This window comes from Miscanthus floridulus, chromosome 10 (assembly GCF_019320115.1).
Source record: "Miscanthus floridulus cultivar M001 chromosome 10, ASM1932011v1, whole genome shotgun sequence".
Lineage (NCBI taxonomy): Eukaryota > Viridiplantae > Streptophyta > Magnoliopsida > Poales > Poaceae > Miscanthus > Miscanthus floridulus.
This window is the reverse complement of record NC_089589.1, coordinates 54,314,881-54,341,618: the sequence shown is the minus strand read 5'-3', so window position 1 is coordinate 54,341,618 and position 26,738 is coordinate 54,314,881. Positions and strand designations below refer to the sequence as shown.

At 40.4% G+C, this 26,738-nt stretch overlaps 2 protein-coding genes across 3 annotated transcripts in view; one reads left to right on the top strand and one right to left on the bottom strand.

Annotated features, from left to right (window-relative positions):
* Nucleotides 1-3,113: 3,113 nt before the first annotated feature.
* LOC136490261 (F-box/LRR-repeat protein 12-like) lies at nt 3,114-6,682 on the top strand. 2 transcript variants are annotated; one of them, XM_066486746.1, is made up of 3 exons: nt 3,114-3,390; nt 4,952-5,041; nt 5,829-6,682. In XM_066486746.1, exons 1-3 carry the CDS (start codon nt 3,365-3,367, stop codon nt 6,466-6,468), a joined length of 756 nt encoding a protein of 251 aa, XP_066342843.1. In that variant the 5' UTR covers nt 3,114-3,364; the 3' UTR covers nt 6,469-6,682. The 2 variants fall into 2 exon arrangements, with proteins under 2 accessions (XP_066342843.1, XP_066342842.1); XM_066486745.1 differs by lacking the exon at nt 4,952-5,041 and having other exon boundaries at nt 3,160-3,390; nt 5,075-6,682.
* A 2,299-nt stretch (nt 6,683-8,981) lies between these two features.
* LOC136488656 (uncharacterized) overlaps nt 8,982-26,738 on the bottom strand; it is a 29,564-nt gene continuing 11,807 nt past the window's right edge. Inside the window, exons 5-14 of the mRNA XM_066485508.1 lie at nt 14,410-14,505; nt 14,059-14,253; nt 13,873-13,934; nt 13,730-13,784; nt 13,014-13,053; nt 12,577-12,899; nt 12,294-12,425; nt 12,068-12,216; nt 9,698-9,766; nt 8,982-9,048 (exon numbers count right to left, since the gene is read on the bottom strand). Coding sequence (XP_066341605.1) covers nt 8,982-9,048; nt 9,698-9,766; nt 12,068-12,216; nt 12,294-12,425; nt 12,577-12,899; nt 13,014-13,053; nt 13,730-13,784; nt 13,873-13,934; nt 14,059-14,253; nt 14,410-14,505 — 1,188 coding nt within the window. The remainder of the gene's footprint in view (nt 9,049-9,697; nt 9,767-12,067; nt 12,217-12,293; nt 12,426-12,576; nt 12,900-13,013; nt 13,054-13,729; nt 13,785-13,872; nt 13,935-14,058; nt 14,254-14,409; nt 14,506-26,738) is intronic.

Here is a 26,738-nt window from a genome sequence, read left to right as displayed (position 1 = left end):
CCCCATGAAAAGATAGATCTAGGAGGATCTGGACACAAGAGCACGACACAAGCACACGGCTGAGCGGCAAGCGAGCTCTCAGCACCTGTTCACTCCTTCCACCAGAGACTTGGGATCCTCTTCCTCTCTCGTCTATTTGTAACCCCTACTGTAAACCAAGAGCCGGTAACACGAGCAGCAACGAACTGGACGTAGGGATGTTCCGCCCGAACCAGTATAAACCCTTGTGTACTCCGAGCACACCATCCGAGCTAGACGTGCAAATACAAATTTACTCATCGGTGGTTCGAACACACCGACACGTGTCAAACAACCAACAAAGCAACCGGCCACCATGCCCAAGAATCCAAGATATCCAGCTTTCGAAAAAGGGTGCCCCAAGAAATTATATATTATTTTCACTATATTTTTTTAGTCATGGCATATTTGCATATAACCCACCACAAAGTTGGCCCACCTGATGCGCGCCATTCCCGAAGCTTCTAGACGCTACGTATAGAGCACTCTTAGAGTAAGTTGTTTTTCTTCACCTAATAATTTTTTACAACCCAAAAATCTATTTTTTAGCTTCTTTCTTTTGGACACTCGTCATTTGACATCATCTTATCGCTAAAGCCACTTTGTGGAGTTCACGGTGCTTCTCATATTTTCTCTCTTTTTCTTTATATCAAGATGTTATTAGATCATTACGCGCTCCATCCATTCTAGCACATCTTTTTTTTTTTGAGAAGTCTAACATTTTTAAGTTCGATTAGACTAAAATATTATCAACATTTATATCTTCTAATATTTTTATTTTGAAAACACATTTAGTCTAATAATGCATATTATGTGTCATAAATATTAATATATTTCTATATACGTTTGACTGAACTTAAAAAAATTTGACTCTGTTCATAAATACTAGTATATTTTTTTATATGTACTAGCAACCGCCTTGCCCAGGACCTTGCGGGTGCCTAACCAGGCATTGGCCGCAAAAAGGGAGACCACAATGATGCGCGAGTCGACACCAATGTCCTGGTGACCGCGGAACACGATGTTGGGGATCACGGAACGACCGGCGCAACGCATACAAATCTCGCACGTGCACCCGGCGGGAGCAGAGGGGCGAAGAGCGGGGAGGGGCTGGCGGACGAAGGGGTGGTGCGTACCTAGAGGAGCTCGAGTCGTTCGAGACCGTCGCCGGTGACGATGTCGACGTCCTCGCAGCCGCGCGGCCGGCAGTCGTGTCGGAATAGAGTTCGGATCCTTGTTCCCGGTCCTGACTCCAGATGCCGGGTCTCGACGGGCGGCGGATTCGTAGGGCCCCTCGCTCCTCAACCTGAAGCATGCTTGAATCAGCCTCCACCACCTCCGCCTCGAATTGAGGCCGCGTCGCCGAATCCGCCCCAAATCGAGGCATCGCCGACAACGAATCCAGATGGCCACCTGACTTTGACGGCCCTCTTCGCCTCCACGTTGACGGGGAAGATCAGTTGGGGCCGTGGATGGGGAAGATCAGTTGGGCCGCCCAAATCGAACCTGCGGCGGCGGCGTAGGAGCTTCCGCCTCCTGCTTGAAGAAGAAACGCTCGTTGAGCGGAAAGAAAGGAGAAATAGGTGGTGCTGTTTGAAATATTTTAAATGGCGACAACGTTTCAGATATCCAGAACAAAAACGGAAGGTGCCAGATGTTAGAAGAGGCAGGTGCCGAAAATAGAAAACGCGCGTTGCTAGCCCGCTCGGCGCACGCGCGCTGTATAAGAATTTGGTCCCGAAGGCGCGCACGTAGGCGGGCGGAGTCGGAGAGGTCGGACGAAAACGGATTGGCAGACTAACAGACACTTCCTTCTTCGTATAATAGTAGAGATTTGACTGAACTTAAAAGGGAAAATGGTGTTCTTGTCCCTTACACAGATGAGTAATTGTGATTTTGTCCTCGCTTTTCTAACTTTGTGATTTTGCTCTTAACTGTAGCAAAGTCAACGTGATTTTGCCCCTGGTCAACGCGAATTTGCCCCTGTTTTTACCGTTGACCAGGGGCAAAATCGCGTTGACTTTGCTACAGTTAAGGGCAAAATCACAAAGTTATAAAAACGAGGGCAAAATCATAATTTCACATCAAACTAGGGACAAGAACACAAGAGCCCCAACTTAAAAAGTTTAACTTTTGAAAAGCGAAATGTGCAGTTATTTTTGGACCAAACAAGCAACTTATCATCCTATTGTCACTAAGAATCTTTTATGAGAAATGCTATTTCTCAACAGGTTGATTCTTGCCCTCCATCAGCTGAATTGGTGTGCGCTCGATACGCATAGAAAGCCCGATCTGCCATCCATCCGTTGCACATCTCTACACTCAGCGGCTTCCTCCCCGCTCCGCGCTCGCGGCTTCTTCCTCGCTCCACGCTCCGCCCCCAAGCCGCCGCCCCCGGGTTGCCGCACCCAGGACATCGCCAGGCCGCCATCGCCGCCCGGCGTGGGCGCCGCTATCCCCGGTGCGCCGCCGTCCTCGATCTCTTCCTCTCCCTTGTTCTGCTGCTCCAAGACGAGATCTTCTTTGCTCTCTGTCCATTTGTAAATTTATGAATAATTTGATGACATTTGTAAACAATTTGACGTATATTTATCTGGTACCTGGAATTCATTGAAAATTTTGTATTTTTTTTTTAAATTTGGCATATATTTGTTTGAGATATTGTGGTATCCTCAAATTACATCACTATGTCCAACAAATTACATTGAATAAATTATTCTAAATATAGTAGTAAGATAGTGTAAATGTAGCTAGATGATAGTGTAAGTGCATGAAAAAATTCGACGGGAGGAGCCAAAACAACTGAATGTCACCTAGACACTTCCATCTTTTCTTGAGCTTCATTTCCACTAAATAAATCTCACAACTGAATGTCATTGGGATGTTCTTGACCTTTCAATGACAGGAAAAAATTCATCAGTTCTACTACAACACCACATGTTTTAAAGTCATTTTTCTTTCACAAGAGACCGCTTGTCTATAGAACAGAAAAAGGAGCTTTTTAAATAAAAAAATACTAATAATCCGCTGCTCGCATCAGCCACTTTAATAACCCGAAACGGCAATGGTAGAGTCAAACAGAAACAGCCGGCCGACCAAGAACGGGGTCGCACACACGTCTGCCGCCGGCCGCCCGTCCGTCCGCCCGCCCGCCCCCAAGGAGCCATTGAGCCAAAGATTGCCAAAGTCATTGTCATTTCCCCCAAATTCCTTTCCCCTCCGGCCCTCCACCTGCAAACCAACGAGCCTCTCAACGACCATGGCCGCCTCCGCCTGACCGCGGCCCACTGCCCCAGGCGACGTCGCCTAGATCCATGAGACTTCCCGATCTTCCTGCGGCCCGAGGATGTCCCAGCGCGACGTCGAGTACAGGTGATTTTTACCACCGCTCACTCGCTCGATTCCACCCTCAATTGATCCATTTTTCGGTCGTTCTGGTGGGAGGCGAGGAGTCTGGGTCCGGTTCTTGCCTGTGGTTACGGGTGAATCGGGGTGGGCCATGGATGGATGCTGTTGGGTGATTGAATTATTATTATTCTTTGCTGATAGCTGTCCTGGGGATGATACCTTGCTTTTGGAGTGGGAATCTTGGTGTCCTATTCTAGTTTCTGAACCAAGAACAGGAAATACGCAATCCATAACCCTTGTGCTTGGTCAGAAATTGGGCACGGTCTTGGCCTGTATACTGTATGTATTCTACATGCCTGATCAGAAATTGGGCACGGTCTTGGCCTGATGAAGTAATCCTTAGTCTAATTGAGCTGATTTACCAACCAGGATACAGGTTGTTTGGGTGATGCACCCACGATGTTTGTTACTTAGAATGTCTAACTTGATGGCCATCTATTTGTTGCCGAAAAAAGAGTCATGCTGCTGGAATTTGGGGGGCTACACTAATTTCCAGAAGCTGTAGTGAGCTTATCCGTGCAACGGTTTCGTGCGATGTCTGAATTTGTCGGGATTCGCCTTGCAATATCCTTTCTTGTGGACAGGGGCTTGCTGCTGGAATGACCTTGTAAAACTTAGAGTTTGTGTTGTCATGGCACTGCTCCTTGAAACTGAACATAAAGCAACGTACATTTGCACGGTAGGTGTCATCCGTTGTCGGATTACAGTTAGCCAATGGAAACTTGAAACATAGTAAAAGGACGTTACAAGGGTTTTGCGTTAGCGTCAGCTGTTTTGGTTCGATGCTCATCAGCAAGTGTAGTGATGTAGTTTGTTTACACAACTGATTGAAAATTTCTATATACATAGAAGTCTGGACGCTGGACAACACCCCATGTATTTATATACTGCCTCCGTCAAGTGTCATACTGGTTTTGTCCTAAGTCAAACAATCTATAAGTTTACTAATCTTATACGAAAAAATACCAATATTTATGATACCAGATAAATATCATTAAACTTATCATGAAATATGTTTTCAAAGTAAATCTATTTGGTGTCATAAATGTTAATAATCTTCTCTATAAACTTGGTCAAACATAAGATAGTTTGACGCCACTCTTTGCGGGTAGTAACTTGTTAGGATTGAACCATTGATAATATTTGGAATCATAAATGTCATTACGGTTGCTATGTAATATATAAAGATGATAAAAAGCATTCATTTCTCATTTCCTCATTAACACCAAGGAAAATCTTCACGTGAAATGATATTTTCTTAGATAGGTAAATTGTTTGTTAATTTCTTTTCTCTGTCATGGCATTAATGATACCATATTTTTCTCGTTGCTGTTTCCCTCAGCTGCCAAATGCAGTTTTTATTTTATTTGATACAGTTATCACTAATAGCAAGATGAGTTCAATGTAATACTATTGGCTTCTAAGTATCAGCTCGATTGGTCAAACATCTCTTTAATGCAGTGTCATCTTCTGGGTACCATATATTGTATCTATGTCCTGACAACAATTACATTTGTATTGACAGTTGTGGATCTTGTGGATACCCTCTAAACCTTTCATCTTCTAACCGAAGCACATCTGAAGTAGGATCCTCATATAAGAAGTCTCTGAAGAAAGGACTGATTTCATTCATTTCTGTTGATCTCAGCCGATTTACTCAGGTGGACGAGGTATCTTGCTTTCCCCTCGCCTGGCGTAGTTACAGGCCAAAAACTAAGCTTCTCTGCCGAAAATGTGGAGCATCTATTGGCTACGGATACGGTGAGCCAGCTGTTTTGTGTAGTTTTGATCCAGCAAGTTCATCTTCCTCCAGTACATCCCAGAAGTATTTAATAAAGATCCAAGCACTCCAACCTTCAGACGGGACTCAGTAAGTCAAATATGGAAAGAGAGACAATAGATGTCAGCTTAGAGAACTCCATCAGTTACCTATCTGATGATTGCTTGCTTTCTATATTTAACAAGCTAGAAAGTGAGTCAGAGAGGAGTGCTTTTGGTTTAACTTGCAAGAATTGGTTCAAGGTTCGAAACCTTGGTCGGAAATCACTAACGTTCCATTGTTCTTTTAACCCTACAATAGACAAGGAGCATGCCAAGTGCATCCCCAAGATATTGGCTCACTCACCTTGTCTTAACCGGATATCCCTTGCTGGACTCACAGAGCTACCTGAGTCAGCTTTGAGCACACTGAGAATGTCTGGATCATCTCTAAAATCCCTTTCATTCTACTGCTGTTCTGGTATAACAGATGATGGTCTAGCACAGGTGGCAATTGGGTGCCCTAATTTGGTGGTTGTTGAACTTCAAAGCTGCTTTAATATTACAGATGTTGGTTTGGGAAGTCTTTCAAAAGGCTGCCGCGCTTTGAAGAGTGTAAATATTGGTTCTTGCATGGGCATTTCAGACCAAGGGGTTTCTGCAATCCTTAGCAATTGTTCAAACATTTGCACACTAATCATTACAGGCTGCAGGCGTCTGTCTGGTGTTGGATTCAGAGGTGGTTCAAGTTCATTTTGTTACCTTGAAGCTGAGTCTTGCATGTTTTCTCCAGATGGTTTGTTGGACGTAGTTAGTGGCAGTGGGCTCAAGTACCTGAACTTGCACAAGTTAGGAAGCTCAACTGGTCTGGATGGCCTGGGTAACCTTGCTTTTGCTAAAAGCCTCTGCATCCTGAATCTCAGGATGTGTCGCTACCTCACAGATGATTCCGTGACACAAATAGCCAGTGGGTGCCCATTGCTTGAGGAGTGGAACCTTGCTGTCTGCCACGGGGTCCATTTACCTGGCTGGTCTGCAATCGGGCTGTACTGCAATAAGCTAAGAGTGCTGCATGTGAACCGCTGCCGACACATCTGTGACCAGAGTTTGCTGGCCCTCGGCAATGGCTGTCCACGCCTCGAAGTTCTGCATATAAATGGCTGTGCCAAGATCACCAATAATGGCCTGGCTTTATTTACCATTTCCAGGCCCCATGTGAACCTAAGGGTGGACGAAGTTTTGTCCATTGGCCCTTCCATTGAGAATTTGTTCCGGCTGCATTGAGGAGAAATTGTAGTTAGATTTTTCTAAGTTTGGGGCTAAAAGTTTAATAGCCCGTCCCATTACAGGGTGATTGGTTCTTCGGTCATTATGTGGATTCTGTTTGCTCTGGTGCATACTTATTGTAAGATAACAATAGTGAACCATAAATGTACAGATGAGTTGAACTTATGTAAGGTGTACTTTTGTTACAAATATGCTCTGGCTCTGGTTTACTGGTGCAGCAGATTGCTTCCGAATTTATAAAATTTTTTTCAATTGGATTAGTACTGAGATCTGCTCTGTCCGTTGAGTCTGCTACGCTTTTTTTTTTTTTTTTTTTTTTTTTTTGGCTGCTGCTGACGAAGCACAGTTTTGTGGAGAACTGTCTGCAAAACCTAGCGATAAGCAGTTTCCTGTAGCAGAACCTGCAAAAGATGAGCCTTGCTCAACCAGTCAACCTTCATCTTGACAGTAAAAGTGTCATCATCTCCAAATAGGTCCGATGTTCGTTAACTATTTGGTTCAAGGTCATATTTGCTATTCCTTCGTTCACAAGTTTGGTAGCATTGACAGAATTTTGCAAACATTTAATCTGCTGCCAAGATACCCTTTTGTGCTCAGAACACCAGTTTTTTTTTCGATTGCAATGTTTTAGTCAATTGGTCACCACCTTGATCAGACAATATTGGTACTCGAAATTGTTCTGGCAGGGCAGTTGTATCGAACTAGGCAACGCCTGAATCAACTGGTTCGAAAGCTTTTGGTTATTCAGGCCGTTGCACGCGCGATTAACCAGAAGCAGCCGCACGAGCTGATCCTGCCAACGACAAGGACTCGAGATCTTGATGATTGCCTCGCAGGCTTATTATTAGCATCTGAAAATGACCTTCATTTTCGTCCTTTCTTATTTCACAACAATATCCCGTGTGATACGTGTCACCACCGGCTGCGTCGTTCAGATTGCGGTGCACGAACTGCTCGTCCGCAGGGCGCATACGTAACAGTGAACCAAAAAATATTTTACCAGCAACAAAAAAGAAGGGCAAATCAATTGAATGCAGGAACTGTACTATTCTGTGGCCGATCCAGCGTTGGCAGCTACTGCCTTCCAAGGCGTAACGCGTCACAGCAATACAGCAATGCAGCGTAGGTTCAGACACCATTTTTTTTTATAACAACAACCTTTATTAAATTAAGAACAACGAAAAAGAGTTTTGCCTTTTCCGTGAGTCCAAATATAAGCTAATACATTAGAGATGTTCCCTGTTCGGTAGTTTTTTCACAGAAACAATGAAAAGAGTGCCTCACAACTGATATATCTCAAGGAAAACAAAGGCTAATACAAAAAATGGACAACAAAACATAAAATGGTCTCTAAAAAAATAAGAGTATATTAAAGACCAAATTGGTCGCCTTCTTCCTTCGATCGTCCACTAACTGTTGGTGCTTAAAGATCATACTGTAAAGACAGAAAAGAAAAAAGGAGGCTTTTACCTATGTGTCATTATAAAAGTTGATAATTACCTCATAAGCCATTAAAAAGTTGAGTTCTTATAGGTGGCACTGCTCTGAACTCTTTTGTCCTCCACGCCATTTCCGTCAGATTTGGCTCTAACGGTGTCAAACTACAGGTATAAAAAGTCGAAATACCCTCAGGTCTGAATATGCAATTAACTTTTTTGAACATCTTAACGATCTCAAATGAAAAAACTCAAAACTAAAATGTTGTAGATCTGAGATCTACAGTATTTATATAAAAATTATCTTCATTTGATTCCAAACAAAAAATGTGATTTTTCTAAGACATATTAATCATATCAAATCATTTTTTACGCAATTAAATGAAAATATTTTTTGCACAAAAATTATAGATACTATCGAGATCTATAACTTTCTAGTTTTGAGTTTTTTCATTTGAGATCATTAAGATGCCCAAAAAATTAATTGCATATTCAAAGGGTATTTTTTTTACTTTTCACACCCGCCGTTTGACATCGTTAGAGCTAAATCTGACAGAAGTGGCGTGGAGGACAAAAGAGTTTAGAGCAGTGGCACTTGTGAGAACTTAATTTTTTTTAATGGCTTGTTGGTAATTATCAACTTTTATAATGGCACATAGGTAAAAGTCTCATAAAATAGACACATACAAATACTCTCATCAAATAAGGCTTTGAAGACCACAAAAGCCACTCGACATTGACATTGAGATCTAGAACGCACTGAAGAACATCGACTAGAGACTGGAGGAACCCTCCAAATAACGTAGACTTACAATCCTTCACCATCAGAACAGAGTGTTGAAGATGTCAAACCTTGTTGTAGAGCAAACAAAAAAATAGGTTGAGTTGTCACATCGAAAGCCAACCAAATTCATTGGTCTTATGAATAGATTAGGTTCTCGCTCCTCTGTCCACCAGTGAGATCTCCGATCACAAGAGAGAGGAGAAGGAACGAGGCAACATGGAGGAGGAGGACGTACAGTGGTGGCGGCGGTTGGGAATTTTACCCCTAGCTTGTTCGCCCATATCACTATATCAGTTTGCAGTGTCATAATGATCAATATCCACAATTGCTATTCCGTCGCTGTGCCCGATAACGATCCTGTAACCTCATAATAAGAAACCGGGAAACAAGACAAGATCAGAAGTTCATATGAAACTATTCTCTTAGTTTCAAATTATAAGACTTTTTGATTTTTTTCGAGATACAATGTTTCTGCTATATATTTAGACATAGTATATTCAAATATATAGTAAAAACTATGTACCTACAAAAATCAAATATCTTATAATTTGGAACAAAGGGAGTAATATCAATACGATGCGATGCATGCTAATTTAAAAGTACGGCAGCATGTGCGATAATTCTAAGAAAAATGAAACAAATCAGCTTGAACTTATCAGCCATGGAACAGTATTTTTCTCTCGCAACAAATCAGCTTCAGCCAGCTTATCAGCCGCAGAAACCATCAGCCAAACAGCTCCGACCAGGACAAGCTTTATTATTAAAATTTAAAATATTGTTGGACAATATGCCTTTTTTGATAATATAACAACCCGTAGGGGATGGGCCTACTTTTTCATAGAAAAACATATTGAACAATGAAGTTCAGTCAAGCTTCAATTGCGATTGAGAACACAGATAAAGTTTATTGTCTGTTTCCTTCAATTTCTACAACTTCTTAACTTGTCGCTAATAATATGTTTCGCAGTCATAGTGTCTAAAGCACGGAAAATGTTTCATTTCGTACCTTCTTGAATCCTCCATACATGCTAACGCGTAGACTTTTCTCATAACAAAGTTGAGTATGCCCTGAAGCCTGAACTTGTACGTAAAAACAGAATAAAATATTAATATAATAGCTGCGATCATATAAGAAAATGGAGATGACCAGAATTACTTGTGCTATAAGAGAAAAGAAATATCTTACAAGTTACAATTAACAACTTGTCACTAAAAGATATATACACAGCCACCCATTAATTTTGTGGGCCATTATTAGTGATGCAACAATAACATTTTAAATGAACCATATGACTACACATTCCACTACATCTCATGCAAAGGAATACAATTCTAGCTTCGTTCTAAGTCATCAAATCATATGAAGTTTGACCAAATTTATATAAAAGATATACTTGAAAGCATATCTAGGCCCTAATTCGGTCTTGGCGATTAATATCGTCATAATCATTATGACTAACGTGTGTTTTACAACGACATTAATTAGTGAGGTCACAATGATGATTGATTGGCAGACAATTATGGTTTCCGTGCCTCTAACAATGATTATCGTGTTCGTTCTGAAAGATGAGCGACAAGGTTGATGATGGACTAGTTCTAAGTGCTATTTGTTGTTGGGGGGCACTTAGAGTAGTTTCGGTTTTGTTTTATCTTTTGACCGTACTATAAAGAGGGGTATGAGTGGGTAGCTTGACCTAGGTGAGCCTAGTGAATAGATGTGGTGCTAGGTCATAGCTCAGATGAAGCCCTAAGATCAATTGGAAGTCGAGCCATTTCAAAAGTGATTGAATTGGATGAAATGGAGGGTTTACATGACCATTGGATTTCAAAAGTGCTAGAATCAGAGGAGCACTAGAGCTTAGGCCATGTGTTAAATGATTATCAAAGTACTGTGCTAATTAAAGGACTATTCTCATGTGGTCACCAGATAAATATCACTGGAGCTTAGGCTCTGAGTCTAAGTGCATAGTGAAGCAGCACAGGGAAGAAAGAGCTCCCAAACCCACCGGAATTTTCTGGTGAGGTCACCGGAGCTTCAACCCTGGCCAAAAACCTTTTCCAAAATTGTTTTTGGGCCACCGGAATTCTGCGATGGTGTCACGGGAGAAGCATCGGAGTAAAGGGTAGAACAGTCTTTTTTTCCTGTGGGGCCCACACGCCGACTCTCCCTAAGGGCACGTAGTCTTTTTCTCCTGTGGGGCCCACATGTAGGAGATGAAACTGCTTCATTCTAACCCATGTCTTTGTGAGAGGAGGAGATCCATGAAGCTATTTTGAAAATGAGTGTTTGACAAAAAAAAAACAGCTCACAACAGCTCATGAAGCTGTTGTGAGCTGTGCAAAATGTGAGGATTGTCTTCCGGCGATGACGACATTTGAGCCTAGAGTTAGCAGGAGCACGGTGTTTAGCTAGGGCATATGACCGAGACAGATCATTCTGGGCTTTGGCACTGCTAGTCCTACACTGTGTCGTGGTTCTTTTCCTCTTTCTGTAAATATCTTCTCTACTAATACTCTCTCCGTCCCATAAAAAGTGTCGCAATGGGATTCGTATTGGTCAAACTTTCTTAAGTTTGACTAAGTTTGTAGAAAATATTAGCAACATTTATATCTGCAAATAAGTTTATTGTGAAATATATTCAACTATCTATCTAATGATACTAATTATGTACCATAAATATTAATATTTTGTTATATGTATTTGATCAAATTTAAAAATATTTGACTTCTTCAGAATGACACTTTCTATGAGACAGGAGTACATATGGCAGATATCCTGCCGGTTGCTTTTCAAAAAAGCAATGGACTCACGTGATGTGCCCATCTCATACCTGTTGGGATATTTGATCTAATAATAGCAAAGCACTCACAAAGTATGATGCAAGCTCCCAACCACATGTAATTTCTCAATGGTGCTGTGTGCTGCAGGTCAAAAGTAGAGGGTGCCGTAATTGTGCCTGAACCCTGTACTTCCATATCCTTAAATTTGAAGGGTCCTGCCCGATTGATGGCATCGAATCACTCCGATACAATTACTTTTACTTATTACCTTTTTCAAATCCTAGTATCTTTTCAATCATAATCTATGTTCTCTCTTTGTCGACATGAGGCATTCTAGGTGCCTTAACGACCCCCTAAATCAACTTTGGTGCGCTTGCACCTGATGGGTCCCTCCATGGCAAGTGTTCATAGGTTTCTATAGCTATCCATAAAAACCTGAGGGTCCAATTTCGAAACCGGATCCTCCGGTTTATGCTGGATTCGTCACAACCTCATGGATTGCAATCTGCATGTTCTAATGTTATGTTTTGTGGTCATGTTTTAGCCAACAATATGTCTTGATCCTATCTCTGTAAGGCCACAAAATAATGCTTACCTGAAGCTGTTGGAGTTCCAAAGACGAACGGTACCATCAGAGGAACCTGTCATTAGTATTGGACGATTTGGATGGGAAAATACAGCATTGATTCTGGCTGTATGTCCTTTGAGTGTTTGAACCCGTTCCTTCTTGTGCAAGTCCCAAATCTGTTTCGACCAGGAAAAAAGCATTAGAGCATAGTAATGCTATGTATCTGTGTCCTTTACAGAAGATAATTCCACACCTCAGCAGTCGCATCGTCGAAGCCTGCAATCAGTATTTGAGCATCACCGTGTCTAAAGTAATCCAAACATCTCACATTGGACGTATGCCCATGCAATGTGAAATTAGCGTTACCACAATCAATACTCCAGACCTGAAATATCAATGTACACAAGGAGATTTACGTTCAGAAAAAAAAGGTACACAAGGAGATCACATCAGTCATTCAAACAAGAACCAGTACTTTTGTAATGGATGATGTCAAACTTTTCGTAAGAAAGAACGGGAGGAATTTAAACAAAAACCTTAATCATGCCGTCCTCAGAAACACTCGCAGCATCCTTGGGGTTAAAAACTACATGTGTCACCGATCCTGTGTGCCCAAGAAACTTTTGCCTGGACTCATTACTCCAGCCATTTTCCCAGTCCCACAACTTGATTTTTCTCCCATGGGATGCTGACAACACATAAGGCTCATCTGGATGAATAGCCAAAGAAGTGATCTGGTTATTATGTGCCTGGAACGTTTTGACCATCTTCCGTGTATCATAGCTGTACACATAGATGCAAGCATTACCACCACCGGCCAGAATCCATTCTTTTGGGGGAATAAATTTAACACTCAAAACTGCAGGGGGAGTGAGTAGAAATTATAAAGTGTGTCATCAAGAAGAAAAAACAAACAGGTGAGAATGATAGCAGTAAGGAAAAACAGTGAACTAGCCAAACTTAGATGGCATGCCTTCCTGATCCTTCGTGACTTCAAACGAGTTTACCATTTCCTGTAAATAAGTTTGACATACCGACTTAGTCCAACATGCAGTGGCACATTTAACTTTTCAGTATTACACTCTCGAATTTCATAAATAGCTTTCAGATTTTTTGCATAGCATATATCAAAGTCTATTCTATCCAAACAAAAACCTTGTGTACAGTAACATTTAAAATATCTGTATATGAGAAATCCTTTGGAACAAATTTATCAATGTAGCTAATTTGACTACAATAAAAAAATAAACTCAATGAAGACAAAATAAGGCAATGGCTATTTCATTTTAATAGTCATAAAATATTTTTGTCAGTTGTCATATCGATCTGCTGCATATATAATGTTTTATCTTGGCATATGTACACAACTATATTTTGTTATGATGATAAAAAGAACTATATATATTTTGTTATCTATTTCTTATTCCTAGATAGTATCCAGCTCTAATTTGCATTGGGCCTCAGATATATAAGTTTGGTATACGATCGAGCATAGACATTCCTATATATTTCATTCTTCATGCACGTAGAAGTGTAGAACTAAACTTGGGCATTTGTGAAGTCTAACCGTGCTGACACTACCTGGTTGAAGCTAATTCGTATGTTTACAGTATATCCTAGCAAAAACATATTAATTGGATTAAATATGCACTTCCATTACTGTACTGGCACATGAGGCCAGCTGCCAACCTTTTTCTGACAGTTCCAAATGTAGACCTGCCCCTTGGAATGACCGGTTGCAATCCTGCATTGCAAGCTCAAAAGTAAAGGATGTTGAACATCTTCGTATCATTGTAATGCGGTCATCAGACAAATTCAAACTATCGACTCACCATGGTTTTGTTGGATGCACATCTGTGGAATACAATGTACCGAACTTCTTTGTCGACATGACCTTACCCAACCAAACAAATGATAATCAATACAGAAAAAGAATGTCAATGGGTACTTTTAATTTGAATACAGAAGAACGAATCGTCACAGTTTTATAGTTGAGCTTTGGATCTGACCAGACTAACCTCAGAAGTCGTCCCAGCTTGTGGGTCAGCAATCATACCATGAGTACGCACTATATCAACATCCACCTTTTCAACTTCCATAAAAAAGTTTTTATAACCAAGGCCAGGTTTTCCTTGGCTTGTGTCCGTTAGTAGCTCCTCGTTGGTCACAACGCAATGCTTGATTACAAACTCGTCTTCTTGTGGTGGCTGCTTCTGTTTTTTCATTGTCACTGTGAGGGTGTAAGTAGACCTCGGTGGTACAACCCCACAAAGCCACTTAGTGAAGTATCTCTTTCGTTAGAGCATGAAGGCAACACGTTGATCTGTCCTGTTGATTAGGTTCAGTGGGCATGGGATCAACTTGTTTGCCTCGAAGAAATGGAATCGAAGCTCTGGGGGCTGGAATTCAAGCAGCTCATTGTCTGCTTCCTTTTCCCGCACCATGTTCTTATCATTTCCACCTACCTATCAAATAAAATTCAGAAGATAACTACAGTAGATTGCAAATGCAGATTCTATCATAATGTACCAATTAAAAATAATGTTTCGAGAGGCATGGCTATTATAGATAACTGACACGAATGGGTCTGTAGCCTAGTTGGTCATAGTCCCATAGAACCCTTAGGTCCTAAGTTCGACTCTATATGGGAGTGAATTTAAACAGACCTGGATTAAAAAATACGCCTCGTCGGTTTTGTTCTCGAGTTAAAAATATACTGACTATTTAAATTTGAAACTGATATTAACAGGCATTTAAGAGTGTATAACTGTGATGACAATTGAATGTAAGATATTTACATGACAGCCAAAGGATGTGCTAGGTCTGCATATCTTTCTAGGAAATCCTGTTCCTTTTCAGTTACTCCCTGCGTCCCTAAAAAATAGTCATTCTCGCTTCCCAAAAAGTCAATAATTTTTAACTTTGGCCAAATATATTTAACAAAATATTAATATTTATGGTGCTTAATTAGTATCAATAGGTAGATCGTTGAATATACTTTCATAATAAATTTATTTGAAGATATAAATGTTGCACAAATTTTATACAAACCTAGTCAAAGTGGAGAAAGTTTGACTAGCATGATTCTCATAGCGACTCTTTTTTAGGGACGGAGGGAGTAGATTGTCAAGTATATTACATTAACCGAAATAACAAAATACATTATTTGAAGTTTTCCTGTAAACAACAAAATACATGATTTCAAGCTTGCAACCACCAAGTCCATGTGTAGGGAAAATTATGGTAAAGAACCATGCATAGATGTTGGTAGAAGAATGTACTGTTTGGTTGTTTCTTTGGATGAAGTGTTGTTTTTTAATTTGACACATTTTTTTGTTTTAAATTAGCTGCAGTGAAAAAAAATGAGATATAGGTCTTACCTCTGAAGCAGAGTGTACCGTTCTGTGGTCAGTCTCAGTAACAGTGTTGAGTCAGAGCTCACCTGCAACGTTTAAGTTATTATGGAATTAATTTGGATATTACAAAAAGAATAGGGAAGACAACAGATCATTAAGTATTAATTTCTCATGTACCTCTTCTATTGAAGATCCTGAGTTACATCTCGAGTTGCCATCTAGTGTAATCACGGATTCCTTCTCATTCAGCAAGCCAATTATTTCATCTACAGTGGGTCTTCTACGATGGTCGTTATCCACACAGAGTTGAGCTATTTTAACGCATCTCTTGACTTGTGGATTGTCAACAACTACTGATTTATGCCACTGCAAGTTTGAAGCTCAAACTTATGACCATTTCATTTCTTTCCTTTTTTTGCGAAGGGAAGGGGGAACTATATTAAAACTCGGCACAGTATATCCCCAAATTACATATAAAAAAATCTAAAACAAATAAGATACAATAGTATATCCATAATCTTCCATCGTCTTCTTCGCCGATGGCTTTTCACGGTGCAGCCGATGCTCTCTATGAACTGTGTCCACCAAGTAAGGTTTAGACACACTAGTTCTAATTAAAACTATTTTTAGCATTATACTTTGAAGAGTAAATTAATTTCACTGATGGTCCACTAGTACAGCAAAGATTTTTTACTAACGGTCAAAATCAATTTTCAGCAATGGTTCAAAGAACCGCCACTATGCCATCGGTTGTAAAGATACCGAGTTTGTAGCGTCGGGCATTTAACCGTCCCTGCAAAAGTATTTTTAGGGGCGGTTCCGTTAAGATATCCGCCCCTACCTTGAAAAATTATTTTTAGAGGTGGTTTCTATAAGCCAACGACCACCCCTGTAAACTGTTTTTCATTGAAACTGGTTTTCCAACGGTGGATCTGGCAATGCAACCGCTTCTAAACACATTTTCAGGGGCAATTGGCTTAAACAAACCGCCCTTGAAAATATATTTACATGTACGGTTCGGCTCAAACTGAACTGCCCCTGAAAATCAATTTTAAACTTTTGGAATTTCTCGCCATATTTAAGTCGCGTTTTCCCACCAAATTTCATAGCCTATAACAATTGATTCAAATTAACTTCATTTATACTAGTGAACTAGTTAATTAATTACAAAGTATTTGTAGCATACTCCTTCAAAGGTTCAAAGGGCAAAACCTCCCCCCCTCCCCCCTCTTTTTTTGCAATTTCTCGCCTCCAATGGAGCTCAACAATGGCATGAACAACTAGTCGCGTGACCAGCTATAGTCGCTAGGAGGAAGAAGGGCATTTGTAGAGGGGCTATGTATAGGGGCGGTTGACTAAGAGCACCGCCCCTGTTAGTAAATTTAAGACGTGGTTCTCTTAACAGAACCGTCCCTGAAACTCCGGCCCTTCTAGAGATGATTCGGCAAAGTGGTCCGTCCCTAGACATCCTATTTTCAGGGGCGGCTCTCGTATGTAAACTGCCCCTAGAAATGGATACATTTCTAGGGGGTGATTTTCTTAACGGAACCGCCGCCGAAAATGGATTTCCAGCTATGCTTTTATAGCTACAGTGACTCCTACCAAGACCAAGATTATAGACGGTTTCCTAAGTAGTCCACCTCTATTAGAAATAGGAGCCATCTGCTGTACTAGTGGTCCTCCAACTTGTCCCAAGTTCTTATTCATGTCTTGTTACTTTCAAATTGCACATTCAGCTCTCTAAACTTGTTCCTAATTCTCATCTAGGTGTTGGTACATGCAAATTGCACGTTCGGTTCCCCAAATTTGTCCTTAGTTTTCATCCTGGTCTCGGTACTTGAAAATTGCACACACTCAGGTCCCTAAAGTTGTATTATACAATTATAGTCCCCTCCACAGTCCTCACCTCCACCACACCACGCATGTCTGCCTTACCCGCATAGACACGTAGTGCTGCACCATACTCACCCTAGCTACTACCCCGCATTGTCAGGATAGTAAGTGAGCAGTGTGTTTGTTAGTCAAGCCAATTTTCCTCAGAACTTGTGTCGACGAGTCTAGCCTTAGCTACTTTAGAGAGCCAAATGGACCCTCCCAAGCTTGCAAGGTTCTTGTTGCCAGCGCCAGCGAGGCAAGGCAAATTACACAAAGAACCAAGCACGTCCAATATTTCACTATGTAGCATCCGGTTTTAAGAACAAAACCAGATACACACCATATATGAGCCTAGGAAGTCAAATCTCACATATAGCTACAAATAAAGGTAATATCAAAAGACAATGCTTAAATACATAGCGTATTAGTATAAAGAATATAACCTCAGAGTATAGACAGCAAAAAGACAACCCCGATTTTCAGGCAAAGACTCCAAATCCACAGGAACAACTGACTGGTTGATCACAAGCCTAATTCCTCCAAACTCTAGCAATCTGGTACCCATCCGGGATTTTCATCCAAATATTTAAAAAGTAAAGCAAGCGTAAGTACATGTCGTATTCAATAAATATAACATGGGGTTCATGAGGCTCAAAAGACTGACACTGGTTTAACTGCATTTAGCTTTTAATTAGTCATCTTTTAGCAAATGAGTAGCAACAAATTTTATCACAAGCCCATAAACACATGATCAGGTAAACATGAGTAATGAATAGCATAAACAGTAATCATTAATGAGCATATTTATCATCAGTATCATCAATGTTCATCATCTATTCCATAAGGGTTCCAAGGCCGCTCATGACCGTGAGCACGGCTGATATACCAGTTTTACACTCTGCAGAGGTTGTACACTTTCACTGTGAGTCATGATTTACCCTTTCGCCCGAGGTGATCAGCCTCTTGACCCACTATTAAGGAGGGTCGGCAAGGTTCACTATGAAGCATTTCAAAGGTTCATCTAACAAGTTAGGGCCATTAGATTCACTCGGCAAACAGATGTAGAGCCCCCCTTCCCGATGGCACATTGACGCGCAGCCTATACACATGGGGACAGAGGCCGCTCTATACCCGATTCGGCAAGCCATTCTTACGCCAATAAAGGTAACCACTAACAAGCTAGAAAAGGTCCTCATACTGAGCTAAAGCCAGAGCCATATAGCCCTCACAGCTGTACTGTAAGTTCTGGATGATCATTTATAGATAAGTCCTTAGGGAGAGGAATCTAGAGCACCATAAAAATAGCCCAATGCTCTAGCCCCCTTGTTCCATGTTGCTAAAAAACATCTTTTAGTGTTTATTGCATATACCATTAGTCAAGTTACAAAATCATGGTTGTAGTTGAGCACTAGCATCATACTACCCAATGCAATACCCCATAGGTATTAAGGAATCCAAGATATCAAGTAGCTAGGAAAATTTACTATAGTTGTCAAGGTAGACACATGTAGTATGAATTAAATGTATTAAGTTGAATAGGAAACAAGGATAATCCCATGCTATACTTGCCTTAAACTTAGATCCTTCTTCAAGTCTAAAACTTCAAAGATCTGCTTCTTGATTCACCACATATAACTCATCGACTGGACAAGATCATAAAGCACCACACAAGCATCCATGCAATCATACACAAAGTAAACTATTACATCTATATTAGAAAAATACATCAATCATAGAAAAATAAGTAAAAGAGTTTTAAATACGATTCTATGCATCGCTACAAACACACAGACACGAGAGACACGCTAATCGGAGCTACGGTTGAAAAGATACAACTACCGACAGATCTACTCATAAAACTATTAGCTTCATGCGTTTTAATTATATAATAACATATATAAGATATTTTATAGATACTATATACGGAATTAAGTCAAATTTAGATTCAAATTATAAAACTAAAGTAAAACAAATCATATTTTATTTACAAAACCCAGTTGCATAATTATTATTTAAGATATGATTTAAACCATGAAATTCTAGTATTAGTAACATGATAAATACTGTTACTAATGCGTAGATCTCGTCGCTATAAATCTAACGCAACTTGAATGGGTCAAAACGGAGCTAAAACGTAGAAGATATGAAATAAACAAGATTTTCTTTAATAAAATAATAGATTAAATCTAACCTTGAATTTTAAAAGTTGAAAACCTACTTAACAGTAGTATCAACATGTAGATTATGAAATTACGAACCTAACGCAAGTTGAACGGATCAAATCGGAGTTAAAATGGAGAAGTTAAGGCTAAAACAAATCAGTGGCAAATCTATAAATAAGTGAAAGCGTATTTTGGATCTAAATTGAAGAAAATACGCTTTCCAAAGAATAAAATGCAATCTGTGATTTCGCTTTGGACTACGGGTTGAGATCTAAATAGTTATAAGGGCCTTTTAGCAAAACTCACAGTGAAGGGGTACGATCTAATCCTGGCTCTTGATCTTGAATCGGACGGCTATGACTGGTTGGGGAAGATGACGTTGCCGGCGGTGACACAGATGGCGGCGGCGCCATGGTGAAAGGTCCTAATGGCTAGAGGGGGGTGAATAGCCTAATAAAAATTTCTACAACAACACTTAACAAAATGGTTAGACAATTATGAGGCGAAGCAAGTGTTGCGCTAGCCTACTCAAAATGCAAGCCACCTACCACAATTCTAGTTTAGATAGTATCTATTCACACAATAGCTATGACACTGCCTTATATTAGTGTGCTCTCAAAGGCTAACTAAAGAGCCACACCAACCAACCAAGCAAGCTCTCACAACTAGCTACACTAAAGAGCTTGACAACTAGTTTGCGATAATGTAATGAGAGTGATCAAGAAGATTATACCACCATGTAGATGAAAGAACCAATCAATCATAAGGATGAATAATAATGAAGACCAATCACCTCGGAATCAATGATGAACACAATGATTTTTACCGAGGTTCACTTGCTTGCCGGCAAGCTAGTCCTCGTTGTGGCGATTTACTCACTTGGAGGTTCACGCGCAAATTGGCTTCACACGCCAAACCCTCAATAGGGTGCCGCACAACCAACACAAGATGAGGATCACACAAGCCATCCACTAGAGTACCTTTTGGCTCTCCACCGGGGAAAGGTCAAGAACCCCTCACAATCACCACGATCGGAGTCGGAGACAATCACCAACCTCTGCTCGATGATCCTCGCTGCTCCAAGCCATCTAGGTGGCGGCAACCACCAAGAGTAACAAACGAAATCCGCAGCAAAACACGAACACCAAGTGCCTCTAGATACAATCACTCAAGCAATGCACTTGGATTCACTCTCAATCTCACAAAGATGATGAATCAAGGATGGAGATGAGTGGGAGGGCTTTGGCTAAGCTCACAAGATTGCTATGTCAATGAAAATGGCCAAAGGTATGAGCTTCAGCCGGCCATGGGGCTTAAATAGAAGCCCCCACAAAATAGAGCCATTGTACCCCTTCACTGGGCACAACGCGGGCTGACCGGACGCTCTGGTCATGTTGACCGGACGCTGGACCTCAGTGTCCGGTCGTCCGATGACAGCCACGTGTCCCAATCTCAATGATCACTTGAGTTAACCGGACGCTACGCTATAACTGACCGGACGCTGAGCCACCAGCATTCGGTCGTTTCCAGTAAGGTTCTAGAAACGCATTTTGCCCATCAAACGCGTCTGGTCAAGCACGACTGGACCCTGCCATCGTCCGATCAGAGACCCTAGCCTCTGTGTGCTGCCCGACAATAGGACCAGACCCTGCCTCCAGCGTGTGGTCGCTGAATGACCTGGCGTCCGGTCGTTTGACCGACGCCAGCATCTTTGCTGCCACATTTGACCGGACGCGCCGGTCCCTCTGAGACCAGCGTCCGGTCACTCAGTGACCAGCAAGACTAACTCCTTTTCACCTCTAACTTCTTCACCCTTGCTCAAATGTGCCAACCACCAAGTGTATCACCTCGTGCACATGTGTTAGTATATTTTCACAAACATTTTCAAGGGTGTTAGCATTCCACTAGATCCTAAATGCATATGCAATGAGTTAGAGCATCTAGTGGCACTTTGACAACCGCATTCCGATATGAGTTTCACCCCTCTTAATAGTACGGCTATCAAACCTAAATGTGATCACACTATCTAAGTGTCTTGATCACCAAAACAAAATAGCTCCTATGGTTTATACCTTTGCCTTGAGCTTTTTGTTTTTCTCTTTCTTCTTTCCAAGTCCAAGCACTTGATTATCACCATGGCATCATCATTATCATGTTATGATCTTCATTTGCTTCATCACTTGGAGTGTGCTACCTATCTCATGATCACTTGATAAACTAGGTTAGCACTTAGGGTTTCATCAATTCCCCAAAACCAAACTAGAGCTTTCAATCTCCCCCTTTCACAAAGATATGAATTGAAATTCAATTGAATCCATGTTGCTTGCCCAAGCATATTTGCCATGTGTAAAAGGATATGGACAAGTTTCATGAACTCCATATGGTAGCAATTTCTCCCCCTATATCTGTGCTAAGAGTTTGAATTGTAGCTTGCACATATGCTTAGATAGGAAATATAGGAGTCAATGTCTACCAAATAATGCTAAGGTATAAAAGATGGACCTTTGAAGCATGATACCAATCGGAGTGCACCATTATTCCATCCTTAGCACCATGGTTAGCTCGATACCACTTGGAAACATACTTTGAAGAGATACCACTTGTAAAAACTTACTTGAAAAATGAAAGTTATCTCATGATTTCATTTCATCATTCAATCTTACAACTAGCATATATCACACAAGCATGGATATCAAAACTTAAAACTTATGCCATGCAAGCAAACATATGAAATGCACATTCAAATGCACCATACAAGTTCATGAGCTTGCTCCCCCTACTTTTGTGCTCAAAATTTTAATTGATGATTCATTTCCTTTGTCATATCTATCCCCTTATGTCAAATTCTCCCTTTTTGTTGTCTTTTTCACTTAGTATACTAATATTCTCCCCATGTACTAATATCTTTGTTATTTCTCCCCCTATCACTTATATGTTTGTTTCTCTCCCCTTTCACTAGCTTTGTGCACTATTTCTCCCCCTTTGTCATCAATGACCACAAAGGCTTAAAATGTAGATAGTACCACTTGTAGGGTTCAGATTATCAATGTCAATCAATGGGGTGAGGATCATTTTCCCAAATTTGGTCTAATCTAGATTGTTTGCTAAAGATATTTAACTTGGTTTGATCCAAGGACAAGCTTCTTCACACCTCCAAATAAGGGTTATCTTGTACCATGTTGAGTTAAACACTTAGAGTTCATTTTCTAGATTAAACACTAAGTTTACAAGCCCATAAACATGTCATATGCTATCACTAGATCAAGTCAAGCATAGAAGCAAGTGATACCATATAAACATCAAATTCATTTGATTTTCATGAATGAGCCTAATAAAATTGAACCACTTGAAAGATCCTAATAGAATTGAAAATGTGACTAGATGCACTAAACATGTCCTTAGCAAGAATGTATGTCATGCCAATCAACTTTTACCTTGAATAGCTCAAAGGAGAGGCATGTCATATAAGTGGGCGTGCATCAACACATATTTGAGAAATCCAATATGTTCAATTCATTCATTAGCTTGCAAAACCTTTTCTCATCCAATGGCTTGGTGAATATATCGGCAAGTTGATCTTCGGTGCCTACACTCTCAATGCAAATGTCCCCTTTTTGTTGGTGATCTCTTATGAAATGGTGGTGGACATCAATGTGCTTTGTTCTTGCATGTTAAACCGGATTGTTGGTTAGCTTGATTGCACTCTCATTGTCACATAGCAATGGCACTTTCTTGAACTTGATTCCAAAGTCACTCAAAGTGGCCTTCATCCAAAGTACTTGTGCACAACAACTACCGGCGGATATGTATTTGGCTTCGGCGGTTGATAATGCAACACTATTTTACTTCTTTGATGACCATGAAACAAGTGATCTTCCCAACAATTGACATGTGCCCGAGGTGCTCTTCCTTTCAACCTTGCATCCCACATAATCCAAGTCGGAGTAACCAACTAGCTCAAACTTTGCTCCTTTGGGATACCACAAACCAACATTTGGTGTATGCTTCAAGTACCTCAATACTCTCTTTGTAGCCTTCAAATGACTTTCTCTTGGTGAGGCTTGAAATCTTGCACACATGCATACACTAAACATGACATCCGGCCTTGATGCGGTCACATAGAGTATGCTTCCAATCATAGATCGATACAACTTTTGATCCACCATGTTTCCACTTGCATCACTATCCAAGTTGCCATTGGTTCCCATTGGTGTGCTAATGGCTTTACTATCAATCATTCCGAACTTCTTGATCAAGTCTTTGATGTACTTGCATTGACTTACAAATGTATCATTCTTCAATTGCTTAATTTGAAGACCAAGGAAGTAACTCAATTCTCTAATCATGGACATCTCAAACTCATTAGCCATCATTTTTCCAAACTCATCGCAAAACTCTTGATTGGTTGATCCAAATATGATATCATCAACATAAATTTGCAATACAAATAGATCTTTTCCAATTTTCTTGATGAAAAGAGTGGTGTCAACCTTTCCCATTGTGAACCCTTTAGAGAGTAGGAAGTCCCTCAATCTCTCATACCATGCTCTAGGTGCTTGCTTCAATCCATACAATGCCTTTTTCAACTTGTACACATGGTTGGGCTTCTTATCATCTTTGAAACCAGGAGGTTGCTCAACATATACTTCTTCATTGATGTAACCATTGAGAAATGCACTCTTAACATCCATTTGATAGAACTTGATGTTGTGGGCACAAGCATAGGCTAGCAAAATTCTTATTGCTTCCAATCTAGCAACCGGGCATATGTTTCTCCAAAGTCAAGACCTTCAACTTGTGTATAGCCTTGTGCTACCAATCTTGCTTTGTTCCTTACTACTATCCCATCTTGATCTTGCTTGTTTCTAAAGATCCATTTGGTTCCAATCACATTGTGTCCCTTTGGTCTTTCTACCAACTCCCATACTTGATTTCTTGTGAAATTATTCAACTCTTCATGCATAGCATTCACCCAATCAACATCCTTCAATGCTTCATCTATCTTCTTTGATTCAATAAATGACACAAATGAGAAATGCTCACAAAATGAAGCCAATCTTAATCTAGTTTGTACACCTCTAGAAATATCACCAATGATAGTGTCCAATGGATGATCCCTTGCAACATTGGTTGGTTAGAGTATTGGAACTTGATTGCTTGCACTTGCTTGATCATTAGGTTGGGATGATGTACTAGCTACTTGATCTTGTTCATTGACATGAGAGCCACTTATACTAGCTTGATTTGAATCATCTTGCACATTTGAGTTAGAGAGCACTTGCACTTGTTCATCTTCATCATCATTCACTTGCCTAGGCCTCAATTCACCAACATCCATGTTCTTTATGGCATTTGAAAGTTGACTGCCTCTAACATCTTCCAAGTTCTCATTCTCTACTTGTGAACCCTTGGTTTCATCAAATTCAACATCATGAACTTCCTCAAGAGTACCACTATCCCAATTCCAAACTCTATATGCTTTGCTTGTAGTAGAATATCCAAGTAGGAATCCTTCATCACATTTCTTGTCAAACTTGCCCAATCTTGTGCCTTTCTTCAAGATATAGCATTTGCAACCAAAGATCCAAAAATATGAAATGTTGGGCTTTCTACCATTCAAGAGCTCATATGGTGTCTTTTCTTTCAATGGGTGACAATAGAGGCGGTTGCTACAATAGCAAGCCATGTTGATAGCTTCGGCCCAAAAAGATTGACTCACATTATACTCACTAAGCATAGACCTTGCCATATCAATGAGTGTTCTATTCTTCCTCTCAACAAGGCCATTTGATTATGGAGTGTACTTGGCCGAGAATTGATGTCTAATTCTAAATTCATCACACAACTCATCAATTCTAGTGTTCTTGAACTCACTACCATTGTCACTTCTAACTCTCTTGATGGTTGTTTCAAACTCATTGTGAATGCCTTTGACAAATGATTTGAATGTTGCAAATACATCACTTTTGTCCACTAGAAAGAATACCCATGTGTATCTAGTATAGTCATCCACTATCACAAAGCCATATTTGTTACCACCGATGCTAGTATATTGTGTTGGCCCAAACAAATCCATGTGTAATAATTCAAATGCTTTACTAGTGCTCATCATGCTTTTCTTAGGATGGGTGTTTCCAACTTGTTTGCCGTCTTGACAAGAGCTACAAAGCTTATCCTTTTCAAACACAACATCTTTCAAGTCTCTAACCAAGTCATGCTTAACCAATCTATTCAATTGTTTCATTCCAACATGACCAAGCCTTCTATGCCATAACCAACCCATGCTAGACTTAGTGAACAAGCACATAGATAATTTAGCTTCACTAGTATTGAAATCAACCAAGTATAGATTCTCATATCTAAAGCCTTTGAAGATCAAATTAGAGCCATCTACACTTATGATTTCTACATCATCTACCCCAAATATGCATTTGAATCCAAGATCACACAATTGAGCCATGGATAGCAAATTAACGTTCAAGCTTTCTACTAGCAACACATTAGATATGCTCATGTCATTGGATATTGCAATCTTACCAAGCCCTTTGACCTTACCTTTGCCATTGTCACCAAATGTGATACTATCATAACCATCATTGCCATTGGTGTTGATTGAGTTGAACATTCTTGCATCACTGGTCATGTGTTGAGTGCACCCACTATCAAGAACCCAATGCCTTCCTCTGACTTTGTAATTGACCTATAAAAGAAGATCAATTCTTTTTTGGTACCCAAACCTGCTTGGGTCCTTGAAGGTTAGTCACTAAGCTCTTTGGTACCCAAATGGCTTTCTTCTTTGAGCCCATCCATGGTTTACCAATGAACTTAGCCTTCACACCATTTATACCCTTAGTAAGCATATAGCATGAATCAAGCTTAATGGAGGATACATTAGCATTTTTGCTCTTGTTTTTGCATTCTTGCTCTTTATGACCCACTTGCTTGCAACTAGTGCAAAACCGACTATTGTTCTTCACAAAACTAGTCTTGTGAGGAGCAAAGGCCGCCTTGCCTTTTTTTAGGGGTATGACCCAATCCCTCTTTGTAGAGAGAAGCTCTTTGGCTACCCAAGCACATAAGTAAGCGGTCCTCACCACCATAGGCCTTAGCCAAGGTGTGAGTGAGCTTGTTGACCTCCTTCTTGAGGTTTTCATTCTCAACCACTAGTGAGGCATCATAAGTGAGACCATCACTACTAGATGAGGTAGAAGTGGAAGTGCTACAAGAAGGGTTAGTAGGAGCAACAATGATAGGCATGGATAGTGATTCATCAATTATATCACAAGTTAAACCTACATTGCAAGT

Coding starts and splice junctions, on each gene's coding strand:
- LOC136490261 (XM_066486745.1), top strand. CDS start 5,308: ATGGAAAGAGAGACAATAGATGTCAGCTTAGAGAACTCCATCAGTTAC.